This window comes from Dipteris shenzhenensis, chromosome 7 (assembly GCF_047967505.1).
Source record: "Dipteris shenzhenensis isolate YYH24624 ecotype China chromosome 7, Dip_SZ_1.0, whole genome shotgun sequence".
Taxonomy (NCBI): Eukaryota; Viridiplantae; Streptophyta; class Polypodiopsida; order Gleicheniales; family Dipteridaceae; genus Dipteris; species Dipteris shenzhenensis.
In genome coordinates, this window is record NC_141602.1 from 18,164,337 (window position 1) to 18,191,002 (window position 26,666).

General features: G+C 43.4%; 1 protein-coding gene across 1 annotated transcript; it reads right to left on the reverse strand.

The window, feature by feature from the left end:
• Window positions 1-8,115: 8,115 nt before the first annotated feature.
• Window positions 8,116-23,889, reverse strand: LOC147900035 (protein disulfide isomerase-like 1-4). The gene is made up of 12 exons (XM_087377250.1): window positions 23,310-23,889; window positions 20,889-21,018; window positions 20,601-20,766; window positions 19,935-20,053; window positions 19,654-19,734; window positions 10,011-10,097; window positions 9,572-9,649; window positions 9,410-9,478; window positions 9,207-9,287; window positions 8,880-9,014; window positions 8,710-8,766; window positions 8,116-8,565 (listed from the first exon to the last, which is right to left on the reverse strand). Exons 1-12 carry the CDS (start codon window positions 23,843-23,845, stop codon window positions 8,404-8,406), a joined length of 1,701 nt encoding a protein of 566 aa, XP_087233376.1. The 5' UTR covers window positions 23,846-23,889; the 3' UTR covers window positions 8,116-8,403.
• Between the last annotated feature and the right edge of the window lie 2,777 nt (window positions 23,890-26,666).

Consider the following 26,666-nt stretch of genomic DNA (forward strand, 5'->3'; position numbering starts at 1 on the left):
CAGAGACCAGATTAGTTGCCTACTATGCCATGACAACAAAAAAACAAAGAAGGAAGGCATGGTTTGATAGAAACCTCAAAGACAAAGACATCAAGGAAGGTCACCTGGTTCTGCTGTACAATACCAAAGTCCCATAAGGGCAAGCTCAAATTTCTAGGTCAAGGACCTTATAGGGTCAAAAAAATGAATCCCATCGAAGCTGTGCTGTTAGAAACACTGGATGGAGTCCAGTTCACAACAACAATAAATGGAAGCTGACTGAAGTGCTACTACATCAACATGCAAGCCATCCCTGACAATAATGAAGATTTGGTGGCCCCAAGTCTTCCATATTTAGGACTAGATTGTTTCACAAGCACTCACTAGCATATGTACGCCTTCGCACATATAGATAGTTTCAATCGATTTCAACCTAGGGCTCAGAGGTGATGAATGAGTCCTAGCTGCCTTATGATTCCCTTGGCAAATTAAGCATAAAGGAGGAATGCCTACCTCACTAGTCATGCATACCGCACCCACACATTTTGAGCACCATGAATAAATTGCACAAATAAAAGCCCCAAGAGATACTTGTTTTGATCCACACACACAACACCCTCATCACAAAAAGAGTAAAATGCATTAGCCACTCACAAAAGAAACATGTACAATTAGCACATGGCACTATATTGGCACTGTCAAACTGGGACCTGATTCATGTTTGCAATGCCAATCCAATAAGATGGAAAAAAGGCCTACAACACCATCGGCAAAGCGACGCCATGCCAAACAGCCCAAGCCTCAACCTCAACAGCCCTCCTCAAATCACCAACTTGAAGAAGGACACGGTCCAGAAATCACTGACCCAGAGGTCAGCACCAAAAAGACCACGGCTTGTGGTTCTGGACAGTGATACTCATGAGCAAATAAATGCAACATGCCAAGAAGAAATGTGACAGAACCAAGGGATCCTAGAGGTAGGAGAAATTGAGGCAGAGCAATTGACTATGCAAGATGCAGGCGCAAAACACTTTGATGACTAGACCAATAGAGAGCTAGCAACAAATGAAACAATACAGCTTGTATGGCCATGAGTCTCAACGTTTGCCATGTCACTCAATGCTTGCAACTTCTTGCAGTCAAAGGGACTAGGTAGTCTTTTTGAGAAGCTAAAATCCTTCTTACCAACACCTGCTATGACAGAATACATTTGTTAATTCATAACATCATATAAAAGTAGAGAGTTGGAGAAAGATAAGTATGGCACGTAAACATATAAAGAAAATCACTTATAGATCTATTTTAAAAGATCCACTATGCAGGAGGCTTTCTCATTTTTAGAGGCACAAGAAGAATATCCAAAGAAACATTTGGATGCAAGATTCTCTGAAATTTAGGATTTATTCCCACCTAACACAAAGTCACAAAGTGGGGGAATACACCATGATATGATTCTGGATCCCATATGCAAAGAGGCAGCTAAGTTTTTGGCTTACATTTTCAATCATACAAGAGTGGGACTGAACTATATGTTAGTAAAAACTCTTACACTCCTTAGTAGATCAAAACTACAAGACTGGGCTCAACACATATCCTTATTGCTAACCAATTATGTATCCACTACACATAATGCAAAAGCTACATTGCCCATCTATTGGCCATAATAATTGGGTTTGATATAGAGTAAGAGGATGACTCTACACCCCTCTTCTGCTACAAGGCATCATTACATTATACCAAGAGCTTGTTGCAATTCTCCAGCAAGAGGATCACCTTGAAGGAAGAATACGCATACATACTTGCAAATCAAAATGTTACATGCAGTCTCTGGTCTTGATTGGACTAGACCAGTAAGCACCAAGACTCTCTGAGATCTATGCCAGCATATGGATGAAGACGAGAAGAATGTGTTATGTCTCTTCATGCATGCAAATCTCATACGGATAAAGGCTGATACAATACTACTATATGAATGCTTAATGGGAAGCCCCCCTCTTTGGGTAGTAGTCAGCAGACTCCTACCTTTACTACAACAATCACCAGCAACTTCCATGGGATATAACTCCCAAAAAAATCCAAAATTAAAGCTATGAATGCTTATTAGAAGCGACAGGGATCTGCCAGAGGAATATGTGGTCTACCTTCAATCTAATCTCCCCTATCTTGCCACTCTCTATTCTGACCTACTCACATCCCTACCTAACTCCAATACTATCCTCCATACCTTTCCAAAAATCCACACTAATCCATATTCCTTGTCATGCCTCTTTGCCCATGCCTCTCAACACTATTGCCTAATCCAAGAATCTAACTCCTATCATCCAATTACACCTAACTTTTTTCCAACACTTGACAATCCATCCCTTGAGGATTATCAAGTTGCTAAATCAATTTGCCCTACTCTCCCTCCACTTTCTACCAACATCACTACTTCTACCTTCTCAAATTCACTACTTGCTTCAACCTCAAGCTTTTCCCCGATAACCTCTTCCTCTCCCCTAAGACCACATGTTCCTTCAATCTCCCTTGAGTTTTCAATGGAAGATACCATTAATGATTCCATCAATGAGCTTCAAGAATAATTGGATAATCCAATTCGCACACCCACAAGGGACTCTACACACACAATGCTCTCATAGTTATTGTCCTAGACTGCACTTCTGGCCCTTGTTGCCATAGGGTTAACAACTCCCCTAGACCGATTTGATTACCCCTCCTTGGGTTATGGTTGGTTCTACAGACGAGATTGTGCTGCTGTTGTCTTTACCCAATGAGTATGGTAAAGATGGCGGTGATGATAGATGGAGCGAGCTTGTTGTCGATCTTTTCCTTGTAATCCACGAACACTGTAGATTGATTGCTCAGTTTTTAAGAAGCCAGTGTCAACCATTTCTTCAAACAAACACACATAACGCCCTTGAAGAGATATGGCTCTTTGAAAGATGCGACTTATTGTTTGAGCATCTATCTATTGATTTGGATTGAAGCTGAGGTTGGGCAAATGGTCATCAATGGTGAGGGACACCTCCAAGATGACTGCTAAGGCTTCACTGTATCTTGCACTTTCCTTGAGTGTTTTGTCATAATTGTTTTGCATAATTGATGCATGTTTGTTGTCCAAGGCTCTGATGAGTGTTTCCTGGCTTGTCCATTTGATTTTAGAGTTTCTATTGACTAATGGCAGAGCATCTACATTATCTGATTGATGATGATTGGCATCCCACCGGTAGCGATGAGGCACCACATCAAATGTGGGATGCATGCAAAAGGAAGATGAAGCCTGCATGTATTCAAGGAGGTACTTTTCATTGAGCAGCTATGCCAAGCAGGCTGTGGCTCCAATTTCTTGCTGATGTCTGAAGTGATTTGTGCTTGGCGGATACTCGTTAAAATTCCCGAGAGGTCAAGATGGTATGATAAATCTTTAAGGTTGAGGATAGCCAAAATCCTCTCTAGAAAAGATCCAATCATACTTGCAAAATCAAGATCTAGGGAGAGAGAGACTAAATCTAGAGAGAGAAATACTAAAAGCCTACACTTTCGGAGGTCCCTCCACTTTGTGTAGAGACCCAAAAGGTCCCCCCACTTTGTGTAGAGACCCAAAAGGTCCCCCCCAAAAGTGGAGGGACTCATGTCCAAAAGGTCTCCTACAAAAGAGGTCCCACCATGGAGGTAACTCTACGGATTGTGTAGAGACCAAAATGTATAAATATCTCTCAAAAGGTCCCCCCCAAAAGTGGAGGGACTCCTGTCCAAAAGGTCTCCTACAAAAGAGGTCCCACCACGGAGGTACCTACGGATTGTGTAGAGACCAAAATGTATAAATATCTCTCAATGGAATGAAGCTCCCACTCCTTCGAGTTCAGTGTTCAAGCTCACTATTGTGTTCATAGGATTGATCTCCATTGCGTCCATGCTCTCTTACACTATCATGTTCTAGCATGCCCTTACCCTTGCAGCCTCTACCCTTGTACCCCTCCTCCTCCTCCTTCCTCCTCCTTCCACCCTCCTCCTCCTCCTTCCTCCTCTTCCTCCCTTCTCCTCCTCCTCCTCCATCCTCCTCTTCCTCCTTCCTCCTCCTTCCTCCCTCCTCCCTCCTCCTCATTCCTCCTCCTTCCTCCCTCCTCCCTCCTCCTCCTCCTTCCTCCTCCTTCCTCCCTCCTCTTTCTCCCTCCTCCTCCTCCTCCTCCTCCCTCCTCCTCCTCCTCCTTCCTCCTCCTTCCTTGTCCCTTCTCCTCAACCCTTACCCCTCAAATCCGCTAAGGAGACTAGCTCTCCACTCCTCAACCTTGGACTCCTCTTAAACCCTGCAACCCCCTTTGAACCCTGGAACTCCTAGTTAGATCTCTCAACCTTGTCCCTCTTTGAACCCTAAAACCCCTTTCTAAACCCTTGAACTCTTGTGGAGGCGAGAGCCTCCACCAATCGTTATGATCAAGCTCTCTTTCTCATTCAAGCGTGCATGAGATCTGCTTTCCATGCTTTAGCCTACACCTCTCACCGGAGCACGACCCGAGGACCTATGCTACACTTGTGAACAACCTATGCTACAATGAGCAACGACATGACTGTAGGTCACCAACACCCTCGAAACCTGCATTTGGGTATGACAGAGACAACATGGAGTAACCAGAACATTCTACATATCAGCAGAGCAATTGCTATGGTATCACCTGACTGCTTAATTGGAGTCATCAAACTAGACTGCTCAGGTGGAGTAACCAAACTAGTGGCTTCACCTCTGACCATTTCCTTCACCTCTAACACTTGGCAAACACCTTAAACAATTTTCTTTAGACCTAAAGCAATAAAGTGTTGTAAATCAAATTTCTCCTTCATTTCCTCTGTGACAGCTATATCATGTGCTACCTAAATCAAAGCACTTGTAGCAAGCTGCTGGTCCTCTTGAGTAACAGCTGTTGGCTCCTTTTTTAGTAACAGCTTCTAGCTCCTTTTGAGTGACAGCTTCTAGCTCCTTTTGAGTGATAGCTTCTACCTCCTTTTTAGTAACGGCTTCTAGCTCCTTTTTAGGTGAGAGATTTTGGAGCACTAATAACCTCCTGTTCTTTTGAATTCATGTGCCCGTGCTCCTCCTCTGTAAATGCAGATTCCCCTAACTCAACCACATGAGTGGCAATATGACCTGTTTGGTCATTTTTCTTGATACAATTCCTTCTCTAGAGCCTCCAATTGCTCCTATAGCATTGTGACTCGAAAGGATACTTTTGTTTTTAAGTGATCAACAAATGGATGCACCAATGTTTCCAATCAATTTATCCTTCACCTGGTTCCACATGTCTCTCATGTAATTATGTAGTCGCTTTTGCAATTCTTGAAAATTTTTCCCTATCATAAAAGTGCCCTTTACTTTTAATGTATCCTCCTCTATCATAGATTGAATCTGAGTTTCTACAGCTGCCAACACACTCACCCTTTTTTGCAATAGTATATTCTTAGTCTTTAGCTTTGCATTATCCTCCATGAGTTGACTCAATTGTTCTATCAAGGTCCCCTTCAGCTCTATTAGCCATTGCCACACATCCTGTACTATAGTAGTATTGGAAGTTAGCAGGTCCTATAATTTTTGTGTCTTCTCACAAAAATAGCTGTATTCTACTTTTGTAACTCTGCCAAGGCTAACTAGGCTTCCTCTACTCTCTTTTGTGATTCCTGTTGGCTCTTCACCAAATCCTCCTTTTCTTGCATCAAGGTGGCCTTATTGTTTTGATCTCTATTTGCAGCCTTGTCAACCTATTATGCATGTGCCTTTTGAATATTTCATGTCCTTCCCTGAAAGCTTTATGGAGCTATCTTTCAATCTCCAATTCTTCCATAAGCATCTGCACATCCTGCAACTTCCCTTTCTATTGTTGATGGTAATTAGATAAAATATTGAAAGAACATATAAGTTGGGAAATGTCTCTATCATCTTGTTCCTCTGAAACTTCTACACTCCCATCTAATCCTGATGGTCCAAACTATTGTGCTCCCACAGCCATCTTTGTTTGTATACACCCTGCTTGTTAGTGGTGGTCACCGGTGATGGTATTCATATTATATCCCTTGGTTCCTCCCCTGGTTGCTTATCTAGTTCTTATGATGGTTATTGGAGGATCGACGTGTGAGTGTGGAGTGCACAAGATAGGTATTTGCACACTATGCACTTTACATTATTTTTGTATTAAACATGAACTTGAATATATGCATGAGCCACTTAGGGTTGGGTTAGGGTGGGTTAGGGCTAGGATTAGGATTAGGATTAGGATTAGGATGAGGACCAAGATTTGACCCTTTAGGTTTAAGGTTAAGATTCAACCCTATGCACCCTATATGGTTGGTGCAACGTACACCACCCTTAACAACCCCTCTTAAATTGACTGTGAAAGTAGAGGGTGCATCTTTTTTTCATTTTGTTTGGTGCATATGATGCAACCAAAATTAAAAAAGAAAGACATGAAAATTACAATGTGTGCATGTGTGAGTAGAAAGAGTATGCAATGGTAAACCTATACAATGAGTACAAGTTATAGAGCTTGTACATAACATGCATTTCTCCTTTAGTTGTACGTCATCCTTTGCCTTTGGAAACAAATAGAAAGAGAGGGAGTGTAAGGAAATGTGCATAAAATGAAGTCCTACTAGATCAAAGACTCACAGTTATTCATGCAACCATCTTTTGATCAACTTGTATGATAGCTTGTTGAACAGAGACTATGAAGCTGCTACATAAAGAATCTAGATGTGAAGTTGATCGATACACCTATGAAGATCCGATAGGTCCTAACAAACAAGAGTATCACCAAACCAAAGAAACTCATAGCACATTTGAGGTGTGCTACAATAAAGTTACCTATATCATGTGATACGACCATAGAAGACTACATAGTCAATGTGGATAGAGTGATCCTTGGGCTACATAAAAGTTAAGGCTAAAGACACAAGTATGATACTATTCTCTACTAAGGCCCAAAATATGCAAATCTGTATGGCTATCATGAGCTAAAGGTCATTTGTTGCGTGCATGTCTAAACATCCGTTAGCATAAGACCTAGAATCTATCATAGGCTCATATTGGAGCTAAGAGTATAAAGCCTAGAAGCCAAAAGACCAACTAAAAATACATAATAGGATCTCTTTCAAGCATATAAGGTAACAAATGCTGATGTCTAGGTAGATCTGAAGTCTTAGATCCAACGACTAATCCGCATCAAGTTTTGACTATTTACTACAACCATAATGTGAATAGAGTGATCCCTGGGCTACATAAAAGTTAAGGGTAAGGACGTAGTATGATACTATAGGCCCAAAATACAACAAGGTATGGCAACCAATCAAATCTGTATGGTCAACTATCATGAGCTAAAGATCATCATAAGCTAAACATCCATGAGCATAAGATCTAGCATCTATCATAGGGTCATATTGGAGCTAAGAGTATAAAGCCTAGAATCCAGAAGTACAACTAAAAATGCATAAGACCTCTTTCAAGCATATAAGGTAACAAATGCTAATGTCTAGGTAGATCTGAAGTCTTAGATCCCCAACCACTAATCTACATCAAGTATTGACTAAATATTACAACCGTAAGTGCATGCTAGAATACTGAGGTTCCCTAGGTTGCTCTATGGCCAAACTGAATTAATTCCATTGCAATGGGGTAGGACTACACTGGTGCAAATATGTCCTCATCATGAGGAATGATATGCTAGTGAGAGACGGTAGTGGTCATTGGGTCCAAGTGCAATGCACTGTGGCATAAGTCCATGGCCATAATATGTTCCATGTCACAAGTGAAAGCATACGTGATGGATGGTGGAATGGAACCATTTGAGGAGCTAGATGCACTATGGCATGTATCTTTGCATGCTACTAGAGATGTGAGAGCCTCATACGACCCATCTATTTATGATCCCTCAAGGGCGGGAGTAAGAAGGCCACTCAAGAGGACTGCGTTCAAGACTTGCAGGGAAGAAGGCTGAGGTGCAGAGGCTTGCAGAAAAGAAGAGGGAGGTGCATTAGTGTCATGACACAGAAAGCCATACCACCAACTTCTACACTAAAATAAATAATTTCTAAGGACACTAAGACACTACAGATCTCTAGCAAAGCACAAGCTTGGCAAGAGAAAAGCTGCAGTCGTCCGTAAGATGAATGAAGCTTCAAATTGTCTTTCAATCAAATTACATCCTTTAGAAAGGTGAAAATAGCAACAGCAGCTCCATGCTGAAAGCTGAAAATTCATTCCACCTCTGCCTCTTTGGCTCACAAGTAGTTCCCACCACAGATCTCTTACATATATCAACTTCAGTTTGAGCTCTTTACTGCAAGAGCCCGTCACTATTAGAACGCATTTTAATCCCTTTGCATGTATGGCACCAAAAAATAAAAACGCAAAATCCCTTTCTGACTCATAATTAAAATTTTTCATAGCTCATCTTTTATTTCATCCTCTGTCGACGTAGGTGTACCAACTTCCAGTATTGTCTCCTCAGGTTTGCCAGCTTTGGCTACTGTAAAAGGTATAGCCGCATTTTGTTTCAAAAACTGGTACAACCCTTTCAATGACCTCTCACTGTCTACAGGTATCTGTTCAAGAGACCCATAATACTCGAGTCAGCTGTATTTAGTAGATCAAGCCCAGTAACTTACTAGCTGCTTCAACAATGCACATTAAAAAATGACAAATGATGAAGACGCAATGTCCTCAATGTCCATGAATTGTAGACTCACTGGATCATATGTCTTGTTGCCTGCCGGGAAGAATAGTAAAGTGGGGTATCCATCAGCCTAATTCACCAAACAAAGATGGGTGGGCAAATCGAATCCCATGCGAAAGCATGTCAATGAAAACACAAGAATTTTGGGAGTAGGGGTTGTATAATGTAGAAAGAAGGTCCTACCTTCCCCCTGGGATGTTCATTGGCTGTCCCATCCATCTTAGCAAGGACAAGGGAATCTACATTTTTTAGTACTGTTGCCAATTTCTCATAAATTGGTTCCAATGCTTGGCAGTGCCCACACCAGGGAGCATAGATCTGTGCACAAGGAAGGCATTGGCTAAGATAACATAGCAATTTAGAATTTTTCATGCAGTATGCTCGTTCCTGAGTGTAATTATGAAAATAGTTACAAAAATGGCAAAAGCTAACCTATACATAACACTGAGACATTGAACCTTTCCAAAGATTCAAGCACCTTCAAAGTACGGCAGTTGGTTATGTAGATACCTCAAGAAGCACATCTTTGGACTCGTCTAGTACAACATCATCAAAGTTTTTTCCTACAACCACCTTTACATCACCATTGTTCTGCATAGGAAGAATTTCAATGTGAGAGTCCCTTCAATTTTTAACAATTCTACAGGACAACAGATTGCCGTAGACAGATCAATGTACCAAGACTTATAAAAGTTCTGCAAGTCATAGCTTACTGTCTCAGGAACAGGTTCAGATTTGTAGAACTCTTTCAATTTACCGCCAAGGAAATCTGTTGCAAATACCTGAAATGCACATAAGAAAACGAATTAAAACAAGGACGCTCCAAAAAACATTTAGAAAGAGCCAGAACCACAATATATTGATGCAAATGAAACCTTCATTTTGTCAACTGTGACATCCTCTTCGAAGAAATACTTTCTTGCATGCTCATCAGTGATTGTAAATGCTACAATCTGCAGAGTTCATGAAAATAGGCATGCATGGTCAAGAACGCTCTTACAAAAAACTTACATGAAATCGATTCAATATTTCTGCTGATTAATGCTTTTCTCATCAAAATCATATCCATGTTCATTATGCCACTAGCCTTTCCTCTTTTCCACATTCAAGCAAAACTACTTAGATTGCACTTGGAAAATGGCTTCAAAGATGAGAGTCTTGTGCTGCACAACACAGATGATACTTGCCCACATAAGAGCAATATTCACATTTGCTTCAAATATGAGCAAAAAATCCAGCCAAGCAAACATGTATAATTTAAACACAAGTTCACATAAACGAAATCAGAAGCACTTTGAGCTCATCAGTCAATACCGTTGGTTTCTCTGTAGTGACACCAAAAAAATCCACAACAGGCTTCCCAATCTCTTCATCACTGGAGTCCACGTACACAAAAATTATCTGTAAATAGACAAAACTCTGACATTAGAAACACGTAGAAAGATAAAAACGCATTGAATTCATCAAGTCAACCTTAGCAACTCATACAAGCACAAACTTGAAACATTTGATAGCCGACATGCAATATACCAGGCTTGGAAAAGCAGGCTGATGGCAGAGGACACATACTAACCACCAACAAAAAGTTAAACATAGTAGCAGACAGCAAATCAACAGCTTTACTGGATGATATGGCAAGGGATTTGAGCAGAGCTTCTTTCACAATCCAGCTACAAGATAGGCAATGATCTAGAGTGGTATCCCAAGTTTGGCAGTATCCCAAGTTTCACTGACTCAAGATAATGACCAAGCGTGCCCGAATTTTGCAGCCAAAACCCTTTAAATATGACATGTTCATCCAGCCTAGATTTAAGAAAGCCATGGCTATTGGTTGATAACACAATGGATTCCAAACACACCATTCTTTCTTGAAGTCAAACAAGGGGGCACCTATGCCCACTAGCACTGTCTGAAGTTTTCGGCTAGACAACAAAAAAAGGTTGCAAAACAAAAATAGACTCAACAGCAAGCAATAAGCATCTAACATGTGGCATATTTTCAAAATTAAAACCTTTAACTCACCCACATTGAATGGGCCATTTGATTGCAATGCCACTGCCTGGAAGGCAGTGCTAATAAATCCTAGGCCCATGAAATACATTTAATTGGACTTCACATACGCTTATATTCCAAAAAGTAGATTGAAATTTCATCATAACGCTCTTAATAAAAGCACAGCCCTTTAGATCTTTTTGTAGCTTGCCAATAAAACTTTGTAACATATAAGACTAAGCGATCATCTTGATCGCATTTCCAAAGTTTCTACTCTCTGCACTTTTGCTATCATCAGGAAGGTTGCAAAATTCCCAATAAGATTAACACAGAAGTATAAACGAATGCATCAACTCTATCCCAAGTCAACAATCTTGACTTCCTCTTTTCAGTAAGGGCTTGTACTTTTGTAGGACAAATCACCATCATCTCATAGTCTTCATCAAGGAAATGATCACCATTTAAATAAGAACAGGAGAAAAAAATTAATTACCATGAGAAGAATACTGCAGGAAAACACATGAAAATAATCTGCATACTCTCTGGAATATAGACCTAGACATCATGGATGTCTTCCAGCCTTGCTCTTCTAGGGCAGTGTCAAAAATATTTATTTTTGAATGAAATGCTTAACTGGAGTTAAAACTTTAAATTGTACAATTAAAGTAAGATAAGCTTAGTAGATGTGAGAGGTTTGCTTCAATGAGAGCATGCTAATTTCTTCTGTGGTGTATGTCTTTCTCCATCCCCATTCCTTCAGCCTGCTGGGTATTTTGAAATTATGCCATCTGTTACATGGAAGAGCTACTTGATGACAAAAACTGAATTGACGTGTTACATGGTAGAGCTACTTGATGACAAAAACTGTATTCGTCAATTCCGGAATCTGATTGAGTAACAAATGTTCTGTACTAGAGACAATTGATTTTACTGCAAAATCTATTCACCGCTTTGCTCCCTTTAAATAAGGTTCACCACAATGCCTTAATCCAGCACATACGATCCATCAAATAAGGCAAAAGCTCTCACTGCTGTTTTCCACTCTTGTTTTCCCTTTGTAAGCCTCCGCCCTCCTCCCTGCCTCTACCTGCTCTCCATCCCTGGAACTTTCAGTCCTCCCTGCACCACACACATCTGCCAGCTCTCCAATCTGCCTCTGAGCCCCAGACCATGCCTCAACTGTTGGAATAGGATTGGTCACCGCCCTACTTGTGAGCCCCCATATGAGGAGTGCATCGGCGGGGGTGGACCATAGAATAGTAATAGGCATGGGGCTGCCACATGGGCAGCAAATGGGCTGTCATGTGGGCAGGAGAGAGAATGTGGAAGTACCTAGCATAGGAGATCCACCATGGAGGGCACATCTGGATCCAAATGCTGTCCACACATGGGGAGGACAGAAAACCAGTTCAGCAAAGGTCCTATGGGCAGGTTTCGGGCAAAGGATTAAGGGTGGGACTGCCTGGGCCAATGGCTGGAAGCCATATAGCCAGGCAGGGCCAACCAAAGCAAGCAAATGAGCCCTATGGGGCTACTTATAGCCCTCCCCCTAAAGTCGGCCTGTTTGGTCGGTTTTCAGGAAGGGGCTTCAGCCCTATAAAAGGGAGGCCTTTGGGCCAAATTTCATCATCACTTGGAGCAGCCCTCAGGATAGCAAACAAGAGCAGCAATGGAACAGCCTTCAGGAGGAGAAGGTGACCCAAAAGAAGCTGCAGACTGAGCTAGAGTGGCAGCCCACCTAGGCCAGACAATAGGGTGGACAGAGAGTCTACATATGCTCAATGGAGCACACGTGCTCAGAGATCTAAGGTGTCATGCATATAGTAGTAGGACATTTTGGTATTGTATTGTGTCTGGTTTTGGACAGACGGAAATATATAAGTGTTGCTTCTATATTGGTCTTTGCAACCTATTTGCTAGCTTGCACTCACATTAATGGTTGTAAAGTACACACATGTTGATGAAGCTTGATACCATAGTGAAACACTTTCGCGTGTAATTCGTGGGCCCATCTATTAGTCTTCTACTATGGGATACCCTCTGGTCAGATTTCATTTTCTAACATGGTACCAAATCCCTTGCAATCATGGACTGTAGCTCTTGAGCTTCCATGGATCCCATCAACTGGAAGCCAAGAGGAGTTGCAATGTTCTCAAAAAGTGGAGCTTGAAGGAAAGGACCTTGCAGAAGGACGACCTTGATTCATTGCTCGGAGGAATGAGCTTCGGTGATTGAAGGATTGTACCCAATCGGGAGGCTCACGTTGTTCGACAGGCGTCTGAAGTATTGTACCCAGGTGGGAGACTCACGTCAAACAAGTGTATGACACTCTAAACTATTTACCTCTTTCATTTCATTAGCATGGCCAATAGATATCAGATCCCAAATTTTGGTCAGACAGGCAAGCTCAACAGGACCATTTACCTGTTGTGGAAAATGAAGGTTTGGAGCCACTTGCTGTTGAGGGAGTCGTGAGGGATTGCGAGGGGGACAGAGCTAATACCTTAGGCCACTGTGACTACTCTAGTCACATCAACCTCCGTAACGGTGCTGACACCAGCAGACGCTATATTAGTGAGCCGAGATGCAGAAGCCTTGGCTATCATTGTCAGTATGGAGGTGGAAATGTGTTGCCTCATACTCAGATGGCAAACACTTCTTTCGAGGCCTGGACAACATTGAGGGATATGTACAAGCTCGACACGAGGCAAGAATTTTGGACCTTGAGACAGCTATATAGCATGAGGATGGATTAAGGGGAATTGGTACACGAACACATCACCAAGATGAAGGTGGTGGGGATCAGCTGACAGCGGTTGGTCAAAGGATGAGCTCGACCAAGATGGCAAGGACAAGCTCGACCAAGATGGCAAGGCTATTGCTGAAAAAGCTCCCCCTGTTGGAAAGGTCACCTCCCCATCTATAAGCCCCCATATGAGGAGAGCATGGGGGAGGGAGACCTAGGGCAAGAATTGCCACATGGGCATCTGTTTGGATGCCATGTGGGCAGCATGCCCGAAGGAAAGAATATGGAGAGGGGGCTGCCACATGGGCAGTACCTCACTGGAAAAGAGAGAAAGGGGCTGCCACATGGACAGCATCATGGCTGTCGTGTGGGCAGCATTCTAGAGAAGTACCTGGAGCCATCTGGGAGTATGAATCAGCACCATGAATAAGGCGACTCACAGAAGCAGGTCCAGGAGCAGATCAGCAGCGATTTGGAGCTCCAGACAAAGGCAAGGAGTGGCTGTATAAAGGAGGCACATGGCAGGGTACTTCACCATCAAAGGCGCACACGTGCGGGGCAGGTTTGGGGCCTGCACAAGGGCCTGTTGATGGCAGGACAGCAGCAGCAAAGGGCAACCTAGCAGCAGCCCAGAAGGGCCCTTATATAGGGCTAATTGAGCCAGCCAACCAGGCCGACCAGCAGGTCGGCTGGTTAGGGTTGGGTCAGCCAACCAAGTCGGCCAAAGGGGGTCGGTGCTTGTCTTGGGCCTCATCACTGGAGGAGAAGAGAGCATACAGTAGCTGCAGACATAGCTGAGGGTGCTGCCCACCTAGGCTGGTGCAAAGACAGTAAGGTGGAAGGGATCTGGACGGAAAGTCTACTTACACTCGAGGAGGAGCACACGGGCTCGAGTCTAGAGATAGCCAGCAGATAGGAGGAGTACCTTGTGGTAAGATCAGCAGATGACCACACCATTGGTGGGACTCTGGATCTATCTCTCTTTTGTATTGTGTCCATAACTTTGGATGGAAATATATTATTTTGGTGGTTTCTCTCTATGCACATAAGTTTAAGAAGTTCATGATTCCACACCCCACACGCACACTATGTGAGCTCCTGGGCTATTCTATCAGTCTTCTGCTATGCGTACCCTCTATTGGTCGATTTCTAACACCCCCAGAGCTATAGTAGTTTGTGACTATGATGATTGCAAGGCACAACGCGGCGCCGGTGACTTTCGAGGAGCTGGTTCCATTGCTGTTGCAGCAAGAAGCTCAAAAAAAGAAGTACAACTACATGATCAAGGATGATAAGGCCTGATAGCTCGGGACAGGAGCAAACACAAGGGCAAGGGTAAGCTTGGCAAAGGCAAGCCCAAATCTGACGACAGAGCGGACTCCTCAGATGAAGACAACATGAAGAAGAGAGAGAAAGAGAAGAAATGCTTCTAATGCGATGAGCCAAGAATTTTGTGAAAGATTGCAAAAAGAAGAAGGCTAAACAAAGGAAGAAGGGTGCTAGCTCGAGTCAACTCAGCTCATGACAAAGGAACCTTTCTTGGTGGCAACTCCAGATACTGCTGACATTAGGTAAATGGACCCTGGTGTTACTGTCAGAATGCCAGATATTGAGGATCAGTAAGAAGAAGAGTCAAGATCCTTTGTGACGGTGATGGACGTTGACGAGTGTCTAGAGTCATCCGAGTGCTTGGCGTCATCCGAGTGCTTGGCTATTGTTACTGAAGCAAAGGGGGATTCTTCGACAAGACCTGAGGACTCAGGGTCAGACAGAGGCTGTGTGTGTGTGTGTGTAAAATCCAGCAACATCCCAAACTCATCCTCTAAAAACACAACACTGTGTGTGTGTGTGTGTGTGTGTGTGTGTGTGTGTGTGTAAAATCCAGCAACATCCCAAACTCATTCTCTAAAAACACAACACATAGTGCAATTTCAATCTCACGATAGTCACTCATAAGATTGAAAACCATAAAACTCTAGGAGGGACCAGCTACTATGACATCCCCTCTGACGTCATAGCTATGACTTGGAGGGGACAACAACACAGAACCACAGTTGGAGCTTGACGGTCCAGGTAATCTAAAATTATGCCTGGGATATGATGCCTCGGGTATGTTGTTTGGTTGCAGACCTAGCCAAATGGAGGACGGGTTGAAACAAACACTAAGAGCTTGGTGCCTGGAGGACTTCAAGCTGTTCACCCATCATGAGGGGGACAGTTGGAGGATACTGGTACCTGGAGAGCTCGAGCTCAAAGGCTGGTTCGAGACTGAAGGTGGTCGTGCTGCCAGAGATGAACCTATGTACCATATGATATGCGAAAGCGGAACCCAACATGGCGTAGCAGGAGCCACTAGTTCAAAAGCCATGAGAAGACTAAGACAACACCAGAGTGTTCCAGAGGGCTATGACATAGGAGCTACTGGAGCATCTTCATCGATGGAATTGGATCTGACCAATGTGCGTCGGTGAGAGGGGGTGTTGGAATAGGGGTCACCTCCCCACTTGCAAGCCCCCATATGAGGAGTGCATCGGGGGGGGGGGGGGGGGGGGGTAGGGGTAGACCATAGAATAGTAATAGGCATGGGGCTGCCACATGGGCAGCACATGGGCTGTCATGTGGGTAGCAAAGAGAATGTGGAAGTACTTGGCAGAGGAGATCCACCATGGACGGCAGATCTGGATCCAAATGCTGTCCACAAACATGGAGAGGACAGAAATGCACAGGGAAACCAGTTCAGCAAAGTTTTTTGGACCTGATGGGCAGGTTTGGGGCAAAGGATTAAGGGTGGGATTGCCTATGCCAATGGCTGGAAGCCATGTGGCCAGGCAGGGCCAACCAAAGCAAGCAAATGAGCCCTAGGGGGCTACTTATAGCCCTCCCCCTCAAGTCAGCTGGTAGGGGCAGAAAAGTCAGCCTGTTTGGTCGGTTTTCAGGAAGGGGCTTCAGCCCTATAAAAGGGAGGCCTTTGGGCCTCATTTCATCATAATTTGGAGCAGCCTTCAGGACAGCAGACAGGAGCAGCAGAGTAGCAGCCTTGTGCCTACATTCAGGAGGAGAAGGTGACCCCAAAAGAAGCTGCAGACTGAGCTAGGTTTTCGACGGACAGAAATATATAAGTGTTGCTTCTATATTGGTCTTTGAGCACAGTCTATTTGCTGGCTTGCACTCACATTAATGGTTGTGAAGCACACGCATGTTGATGAAGCTTCACACTAATTGTAATTGCACGCGCACACACACACGCACACATTTGTCTGCTTTCGTATTTTGGCTCTTGCACTTTACTTCAGCCCCGTTTCCACCAGCCCACTGGTCCCTCTCAATCCCCCCTGCAACCCCTCCACCCTCTTTTTCAAGTTTTGCCTCCAAACCTAGCCCCTCAAACAGCTGAGGCTATGCACAAATTTCAGCCCCCTCTTCCTTCCTCTCGATCTCCCTCCCCCCCTTTTTTCTCATTGAGCTAGTCAAGCAGTGCTTTTTCTTCGACTTGCAAGAAGACGTTTTTTTACAATAACCTCTTCAACCTAGCCAACCAGTCAATTTCCACCACCATGAAAATCCTGCTTCCCACAAGCAACTGCAAGCTTCCACAATTGCAAGTCCACCATCTCTGGATGACGGGTTTTCCTCCTTCAACTCAATCTCTAAAGAGACCGCCCAGCTCGTACTCCAAAGGAGGCCTTTGTACCTTGGTTCTCACCTCATATTCATACACTTGGTACAAACAAACTCGCAATCAAGGACACGGATGTCATGACAAGAGAAATCACTAATCTGTGATTAGTAGACATTAAAGCATTATTATATATTATATGCCAAAGGTGTAACATGTATATGTATTTATGATGGACACCGACCGATTTGTTATGGCGGTGGATCATCTGAGTAGATAGGACTAGTCGAGCAAGAGCCACTGCTTCAGACAGCATCGAATTTGGACATGTGATACTTATTTTATTAATAAAGATATGCACACACATGTCTAGGTCCTAGGGACAATAGGAAGGGAAGGGTGCATTAAGGTGCATTGAATGGTAGATGCATGGGTCATAGGCTAAGGGTAGGTGTAAATGGGAAGATGGAACTTGTGTGATCTCAAGGGACATTAATGAAAGGGTATCACCCTTTCATTGTGAATCTCACGTAGCATTCTCTCTACCACATTGCATTCATCTGCCATCTCTCTCCCACCTTGGATGTAGGTCGAAATAGAAACAAGTACTCTCACGAGGGCGCTCTTCCCCATTGGAGGGCCAATTGGCATTCAAATTCTACATGCATTGCACACATTTGCATTCTCGAAAAGTATGGTTTTTCACATTTAGTGTCAGAGCATCGATGATCCACCACCGGGACAGCAAGAGAGTGCACAAGGCAGAGGGTGTGAGGGCACGAGAAGGCTGCGCGGAAGAGAGCCACGGAAGGAAGGCTGCGTGGAAGGCACGAGAAGAGTGGAGTGTCACGCGCAAAGACTGTGCGCGAGCGGAGGGACGTGCGAAAGGAAAGGCGCAGGATACCGAACAATGGCCTCCAAATTACTACATGCAACAGTGGCTTGGCTCACGTGTGCGCGAATCGGAGTTCGGTGCAATAGGGCAAGAGGAAAGCGGAAGGATCGCAAGAGAAGGCTGCAAGGGGAGATGCGAGTCTTGGGGGAAGAGGGAAGATAAGATTTGATCGCTGCAAAACGTTGGATTTTGGAAGGCTTGAGGCAAGGAATTTCTCTGAATTTTTTGGTCTTTGGACAAGGAACGGGGTGACTCCCCCCTCCCGTGTGAATAGACCCTTCAAACCCTTAAATCGTGAGGAAAAGAGACCCCCCCGTTCTCCCCAACGGAAAGTTGGATTGAAACAAGATTTTAAGGGCGTGATTCACCCATTAAGTACTCCCTATAACGGTATGTAGAGCTCCAATCCACTCAAAATAAGTAGCCCAAACGGAGTGCACCAGTTTACAGCAGAAATATAAGAAGAAAAGCTTAAAAGAGAAGGAAGAAGAGGTCATTTCAAGTGTTTTCTCGACATAAATGAAGCGGGAGTCAGATAAGTACCACCAACTCTACAACACTTGACTTTTGCTATAAAATAAACCCTTTTCTGAAATTACAGCAACTCATTTTCTCTCTTGTATTACTAAAAGGAAAGAATGGAAGGGAAAGGGATATTTAATAATGAACTTGTCCTTTTTCTTCCACTATCAGAAGGAGATAGGGAGAGAACACCATCACCTCCTCCTGAAGAGGATGATGTAGATGAGAGTTTTACACATATTGAGTATGATAACCCACGTATAGAATTACCTTCATCTCTCCTTCAAGAATCTCTTGATAGAGAGTTTTCCTTCAAAAATGAAGGGAGAAACGAGTTCATCCAAGAGCAAGGCGCTGAGTTTACGCTTTTAACTCAAAATCCCGTACACATGGATTATAATCCAAGTGCAAGAGGGAGTAGTCGAGCTGGAGCCACTGCTTCAAACGGCATCGAATTTGGACATGTGATACTTATTTTGTTAATAAAGATATGCACACACATGTCTAGGTCCTAGGGGCAATAGGAAGGGAAGGGTGCATTAAGGTGCATTGAATGGTAGATGCATGGATCATAGGCTAAGGGTAGGTGTAAATGGGAAGATGGAACTTGAGTGATCTCAAGGGACATTAATGAAAGGGTATCACCCTGTGAATCTCACGTAGCATTCTCTCTACCACATTGCATTCATCCGCCATCTCTCTCCCACCTTGCATGTAGGTCGAAATAGAAACAAGTACTCTCACAAGGGCGCTCTTCCCCATTGGAGGGCCAATTGGCATTCAAATTCTACATGCATTGCACACATTTGCATTCTCGAAAAGTCTGGTTTTTCACAACGGAAATAAAGCACCCCACCATATTCTTCCTCCATCTAGCACAAAAGGATAAACTATCCTCGGTGCACAATTCGGCACGATCCTTGAGCTTCCCTCCACTGCAGACAAAAGGTGTGGTTGTGGTTGCTAACACCAGTACCCTCCCTTCAGAGATCATTCTGTGTATCACCCAAGCAAATATTCCCATCCAAAGTATTTACTTGCCCCGAATCTAACACAAATATGTGAAATTTTGTGTCAAATCGTGGTCAAAACAAGTATTTGGCAAGGCGAAGACAACTCCAGCTCAAAAACATGTTAGAAGCTATTTATCAGTTTGCAAATCATATCAAAGGGTTAGCAAAATTACCTTTCCCTTGAATAACTTAGCAGCTTCTTCATAGGCTGGCAAAACTTTTCCCAATTCTCCAGGAGTTGCAAAGAGCAGCAACTGTGACAAGGGCAAACGCTAAACCATTTAGAAATCACTTTAGACTTATCCGCAGGAGAATGCGACAGGCACAGGCTTTACCACAATAAAAATGAACAAAATCCTATGCTCAAAAACCACTCCATAGAGAATAAAGTTTGGAGAATTGGTATGAACCAATGAACCACAAGGTTGGCTTGAAAATGCAGAAATTAGCGCACCTGTTTCCCTATTGAGCTTTCAAATATTGCCGTAGCAGTATCTCTACTGAAATTTGAAACCAAAGGAAGCTTGTTTGCAAGTATGAATTCCGAAAGAGCAACTCTTTCAAACTTCCCATCTGCAACAGTGTATGTGCCTATTAACTTCCACATTGCAGTACATGTACTTTGTAAAACAGACATTCACAAGTGGGTTTGCCAAACAACCACCTTCCCAAACCTTAGAAAAGGACAAGTAGCACCACATCAGATGTGAGGATGCAATACCCACTGAGTGCCCAGGATTGTAAAATTTAAAAATCATCATGAGTCTTTTTTCTTTTAAAAAAAAAACCGTTGGTCTTTTTTGTAAGAGGGGAAGTTTCACAAAGCGGGCACATTTAGATTTTCCAAAGAATCTTAGGTTATGCCTCGTACTATGAGACCCAAACATTAAAAATATCACCCGAAAAAAGTGTAGTTCTTGCAGTGTATATCTAAGAATGCATTAAAAGTATGGTTAGATATATCGTAGTACAAGGCAGAATAGCATCAGAGTACCCCTGTCCAAACATGCCTGATCAATCACCAAACCTTCAACACTTTCTCAAGGTGGGGGTGGTGTTGAAAAGGAAAATATTTGGAAGACATGCTTTGACAAAACCATTACACGCCCAGAAAATATACCATAGTGTACATTTTTTTCTGTTGCACTCTTCAGTATAACCAAAGCTGGAGCCTTTGTGCCTTGCTTGATATTGACAACATCAGCAATTTTTGCACTTGTTGTTTGATAGAATATGACATCATCTTCCTGCCGTGCTGCTGAGGCAAACTCTTCAACCTCTGGGCCCTGTAACAGCTTTTCTTGAGCTCCCAAAAGAAATATGCCTCTAAAATGGAATTTGTATACACGATGCACAAAACACACATCTATTGATAAGAATGCTGACTATACGAGCACCAAAGAAATACCTCTAGCTTGTCAAATAAAGCCACAGCAATCGTGTTTCCAGTTTCTAGAATCGCCTCTGCATCACCTACGGTAGTGACCTCTGTGACAGGAGGCCCAATTTTCTTCTTGACCCATGATACAATGCCATCCCTGAAAAATAAGGAGCTAGGTTTTAACTTCTATCGAGTCAACATTTGCTTCTATCATAATGCTGCAGGAAACCAAAAACTTGCACTCCTAATTTCAGCATACAGTTTGTAACTGCCGATACTTATTCAGAAACCAGTCAAGAAATTCCAAATAGCACGAGGAAAGTATCTTCATTATACATGAGAGAGAGAGAGAGAGAGAGAGAGAGAGAGAGAGACTTTTTTCCTGGCTTTTGGTCAATTTTGTTCTTGATTTGTTTGTTTAATTTAGCTTAGTCACCTTCTTCCTTTCTTTTTTATTTCTTGTTATCTTTCTCTTTTGTTTAATTGCCTTACTCTAGTAAGCATTGGGTTTGCCCAAGAGACTCTGCGGGTCTTTAGAAACCCAGTGTAGCTGCTCATGCTTGGGCACTGATGACAGCATAAGCATTGCTTTGCTTGCTAAGTATGTCAATTTTTTTTGGTACCTCATTTTTCTACTCTTTCGTTTTCTCTTTTATTTTCTTTGTAGAATTTTGGACTTTAGAACAACAAAATACAATTGGATATTCTGGGCTTACAAAGGTATATTTACAAAGCTTAATCGACTCAAGCAAATATCAACAAAAGGGTGACATTGGTATCTGATTGAGGGCAGCTCTTGTCCGTGGCCCATCATGCTGTGTAGATTATGTACACAATTAAAATAGCGGTTGGAGACTGCCTCTAGCTCCAAGACTGCACCCACAAAGGTGATGGGACCCGCAGAGTTTGTCGTCCTCGTGTACCAGAACAGCTGCAAGTTGATGTGCAGCCTTACTTATGCCACTGCTCTTTTTACCCAGTTGCTCCAGCTTCTGGAGCAGATCTTTCCACACATTCTTCTGTCCTTGGAAGATCCGGCTGAATAACACCACAATTTTTAAAATGGCAATTGCTTTGTTAGATAAAAAAATCTGTTAGTTGCTAATGATTAAGTTTGTGACACTTGCTAAGAGAAACACAACATCTGTTCATTTCTCAATTTTATTTTGGGGGGGAGGGGGAGAAGATGACAAAAAAGCTAGGGCTCAGAAGGGCATGATGTTAAATGAGTGGTAACACTTGAAGAGAAATGAGGCCCCTGACTCGGTTTTAAGCTTATGCCGATGTACTTGGATTGTGTACACGTCTGATGGTGAGAATGGCATGCACATGTCTGATGGCAAGAATGGTTCGATTTTATTTTGGGGGGAGGGGGAGGGGATGACAAAAAAGTTACGGCCCAGAAGGACATGATGTTAAATGAGTGTAACACTTGGTGCGAAATGAGGCCCCTGACTCGGTTTTAAGCTTAGGCCGATGTACTTGGATTGTGTAACACGTCTGATGGTGAGAATGGCATGCACACGTTTAATGGCAAGAATGGTCCGATTTTTTATTTTTGGGGTGAGGGGGAGGGGATGACACAAAAGTTACGGCCCAGAAGGGCATGATGTCAAATGAGTGTAACATTTGGTGCGAAATGAGGCCGTACACTCAGTTGTAAGCCTAGACCTACGTGCTTGGATTGTGCACACGTCTTGATGGTGAGAATGGCATGTACATTATAATCCCAACATAAGGATGCAAGGATGCTTCATCTTAAACAACGTTCCAAACCAGTACAAGGTAATCATCCTTCAACATCCAAGTCATGTATGGGCATTTCAAGCCTTGGTCCCCCGCCTTACCACTCGTGAAGTAACTAAAGGCAAAGCAGTGCAAAGCGTGGCGGGCTAGCAGACTTATTGAACATAACAGAAAGACGACTACGACAGCAAACACAAAACGGGCGCTCACAAGACCGCGTTAAAATTGCATGCTTCTGAGAAATGACACTACTAATAAAATCCTAAGGTGTTAACTACATAAGCTGAGCGTCTGCAGATCTCAGGTTCAAAAAGCCAGAAAGAAAGGCGTAGAAAAGCACCCGTTCGGAGAATGATAACGGAGATGAGGAGCACCACTACCTTTGATCGATCATCATCGTATCGATCAGAATCACTCGTTTGCGAAATTTCCTGAGGGTGAATGGCAGGCTCCCTAGATCAATTTAAGCACAGACAATGCATGTACCATCGTGTGAGCGGGACACAATTTGGTGAAGCTGTATGTCATTCTACCGCAATCAGAAACCAGGGCTGACACAGAGCTACGCTGATAACACAATAGGGGAAAACGAATTACTTCCGAGCTTTATAAGTACGATCGAGCGCATGAAGAGACTCTGTTGATGCAACATGCAACGACAGCACAGCTCGATAATGCTCTATCCAAGGAGACAAACTATACCTGGTGCGATGGTGCGAGTAAGGCTTGGGCTTGCCATCGATGAAGAAAAGAATGGTCGGGTAGCCCTGTACATTGTGCTCCTGCGCAAGCTCGTTCTCTTTGGTGGCATCCACCTTGGCGAGGGGGACACCGACGGACTTGAGTTCGGTGGCAGCGGCGGCATACTCAGGAGCGAGGGCTTGGCAGTGGCCACACCAAGGGGCGTAGAATTCGACCATGATGAAGCGGTTGGACGATACAGAATCGGAGAAATTGGACGAAGAGAGGACGAGGACGTCGGGGTCGTCGAGCTGGAAGGCGAAGGATTCCTCCTCGTCCTCCTGGTTCGCACCTGGAACATCGTAATCTGAGAATTCTTCAAGGAGGGCATCAGAGGGGTCGGGAGGGGGCTCGTCGAGGAGGCCGAGGGCTTCGAGCTCGGCAGGGTCGAGGTCAGGGAGGGGGTGGGAGGAGGAGAGGGGGTGGGAGAGGAGGAGGATGGAGAAAAACACGATCAAAATGGGATTTTCCATAGCCAATGCAGACCTGTCCGCCATAGCCAGGAGCTCGGAGCTCGCAGAGCTCAGAAAAATAGCTCCTGCTTCAGTTGAAGGTCCCCTTGTAGACGACGATCTTAGTAGCTCCTAAATTAAATTTAGGCCCTAATGCTTCATTAGTCACTAATCTGTCATCCAAAGTCAACGGGCCATTTACATCTCCTCTACCCACATGGTGCCATTTACACCTCTCTCTACCCACATGCTTTGACAAGACTCGTGGGTGAATGCACAGTGCTAGTCGAGGTCCCCAGGTGGGTGTGGGGTGGCCTGACTCCCACACCGGCATCGTGCTGTCCAAGGATGAGACACACAATCTTTGACAAAGGTGGTGGCCGAAGAAGTCTTGCAAAAATCCATGGATCCATTCGGGCACACAAATGCACTTAAGGCCACCACCACCCCCTCCGTTCTCACCCGCATGAACTGAATCACGTGTCGCACCCAAGTGCACAACTTCGGGCTGCACAAAAACAAGCCCATGGCATGTGTTAGATTGGCGACTGCATCTAATTTGTCCCCCCCCCCCCCCCCCACCTTACCATCCTCTCTAGTGTCTTGCTCTGCCCATAGATCTGTGACACGACACGAGTGTCACGACCTTTGTATCTCTCAAAAGGTGTCAATTCTAGAGAAGCCCTTGTATAAGCACCTATTCGCATAGAGTTAAGGATTTTAATGGAAGTTTGCATTCTAGTTGGGATAAGAGGAGATCCAGCTATGATAATTCCATTAATCAGATGTTGAAAACTCTTGAGAATTTAACACCCTTATGTGAAGAGAAACATGTGGAAGATTTTAACTTAACAACAAGCACAAGAAAGCTACGTTAAGCAAGATTGACATTAATAATTTTTTAGGGTCGACCTCAAGTCGAAACTATGTAACATTTGTACTCATTTGAGGGCCCTTGAAAAGAAGAAGCCATGTATCATGGTAAGCTCAAAGAATGATTTCATAGATTAAAGACAACCATTTTGTACAAAAAACCATCTGAAATCTCTAGTTGAGACCACTTGGTGGGATGAGAGGGTGACAATGCTCGTTCACACTTGCAAAGCTTCCCATGAATGGTCCTGCAATGCAACATAGAGGATGAGTACTTATACCCCCCACCACTGCATTCATAGACAAAGCCGAGTGGTTTGATCATTATCGAGATGGTCATTCCATGACATAGATGGCATTAAAAGAAGCCTTTTTCCATGGCATAGACCATGACATAGATAACTTTAAAAGAAGCCTTTTTGAAAAGCTTTCAACATGAGTACAACAAGGAAGATGTCATGCTAAAGCTCAACAAAACCAAGCAAAAAGCCATGGTTGTTGAATAGCCTCATAAATGATGGAGAGTTGAAGAACATGAAGCTCAAAATTTGATGCAAATGTATGGCGAATTGCTATACAAAGCAAATGCGATTGAGAACGGGGGCATTAGCAAGTTGAAAGAAGGAAAAAGGTAGCCTTCCTTGACATAGACAATGAAGATGAAGAAGATGAGTTATTGCCAAAAAAGACATAGCAAAGATAGAAAAGGAGGAGTTGAAAAAGCCTAAATGGTAATAAGAGGAGCTCCAAAAAATGGGCAAATTTGATGCATCAAATGTAAAATGGATGGGCATGCCAACAGTGAATGTTAATCAACAATTGTTTGGGCCACATGATTGAAGAGTGTTGATTTAGCAAAAGCAATTTGACCATAGAGGTCCACTAGGCAGAAAGGGCGAGTAGAAGGCCCTACCAAACAAACAGACCCAAGAATGCGAATACTTATTTTCCTTCTACTAGAAATCACAAAAGGAGGACTATAGCCTGCAGAAAAAGCAAATAGACATGCTGCAAAAGGGCATGCGACCAAGATGAGCAAGCACCAACTACAGGCCTAGTTTCAGAGCATATCGAAGTGAATGTGGTCACAAGGTCGCAAGAAACACAAAAGGACCTAACAAAATCAGTGAAGCCAAAAGAGCTGGGGATTCATTGAAAAGAAGAAAAGAAGATGGCACCCCCCCCCCCACCCTCCTGACTGAATGCGCTGTGACAAACACCCATGCATGCAACTCCAAGGCATTGGTAGAGTTTTCATTCAATGAATCCTTGGGTGACATATGAACCCCAATGTGGTCAGTCAATGAATCAACATACATAGAAGGTAGAATGCAGTCAAACCCAACATCAAGCAAAGTAGTGCCAAATAGAGATGAGGAAAGAGGGAATATAAAAAAAACAATGAGAAATTCTATGAAGCCGACTTTTGGAAATTGCTCCCCATTGCACAAAGTTCTTCTAAGATGGCCAGCAACTAGTGGCAAAGACTCTAATCACGGAAGTAGAAGTTACCACGGAGACAAATATCTAGGATGAAGACGCTCCAATGATTGACATCAAAAATAAAAAACCACATGATTAAGGGATGTCGAAGGGGATGCTCAAGGATGTATGCATTAAGATAAGCAAGGCTTACTTCATTGTAACATACTTGAGGTCAAGATGGAGAATCAGCAAGGATATCCATGTTATTAGGAAGGCCATGGTTGAAAGGAGCAAAAGTGGTCCACAAGTGGTGGAATGATGCATTCAAAGTCGAAAACAATGGTAAGGAACTGCAAATACTGATGGCAACAAACACAATCATGAAAGAATGCAAGCCCGAATGTTTGGAGGTAGTGGAAGCATTTGCCATGGACATTGAAGACAAGCTACTTGCCATGAACATTGTGACAATAGCATAGGTAGGTAAACATAAAATTTGTCAAGTCAAGGCACATATTTGCCTCTCGCATAACAAGGAGAAATCACAATGGAGTCACTAAGTAAAACA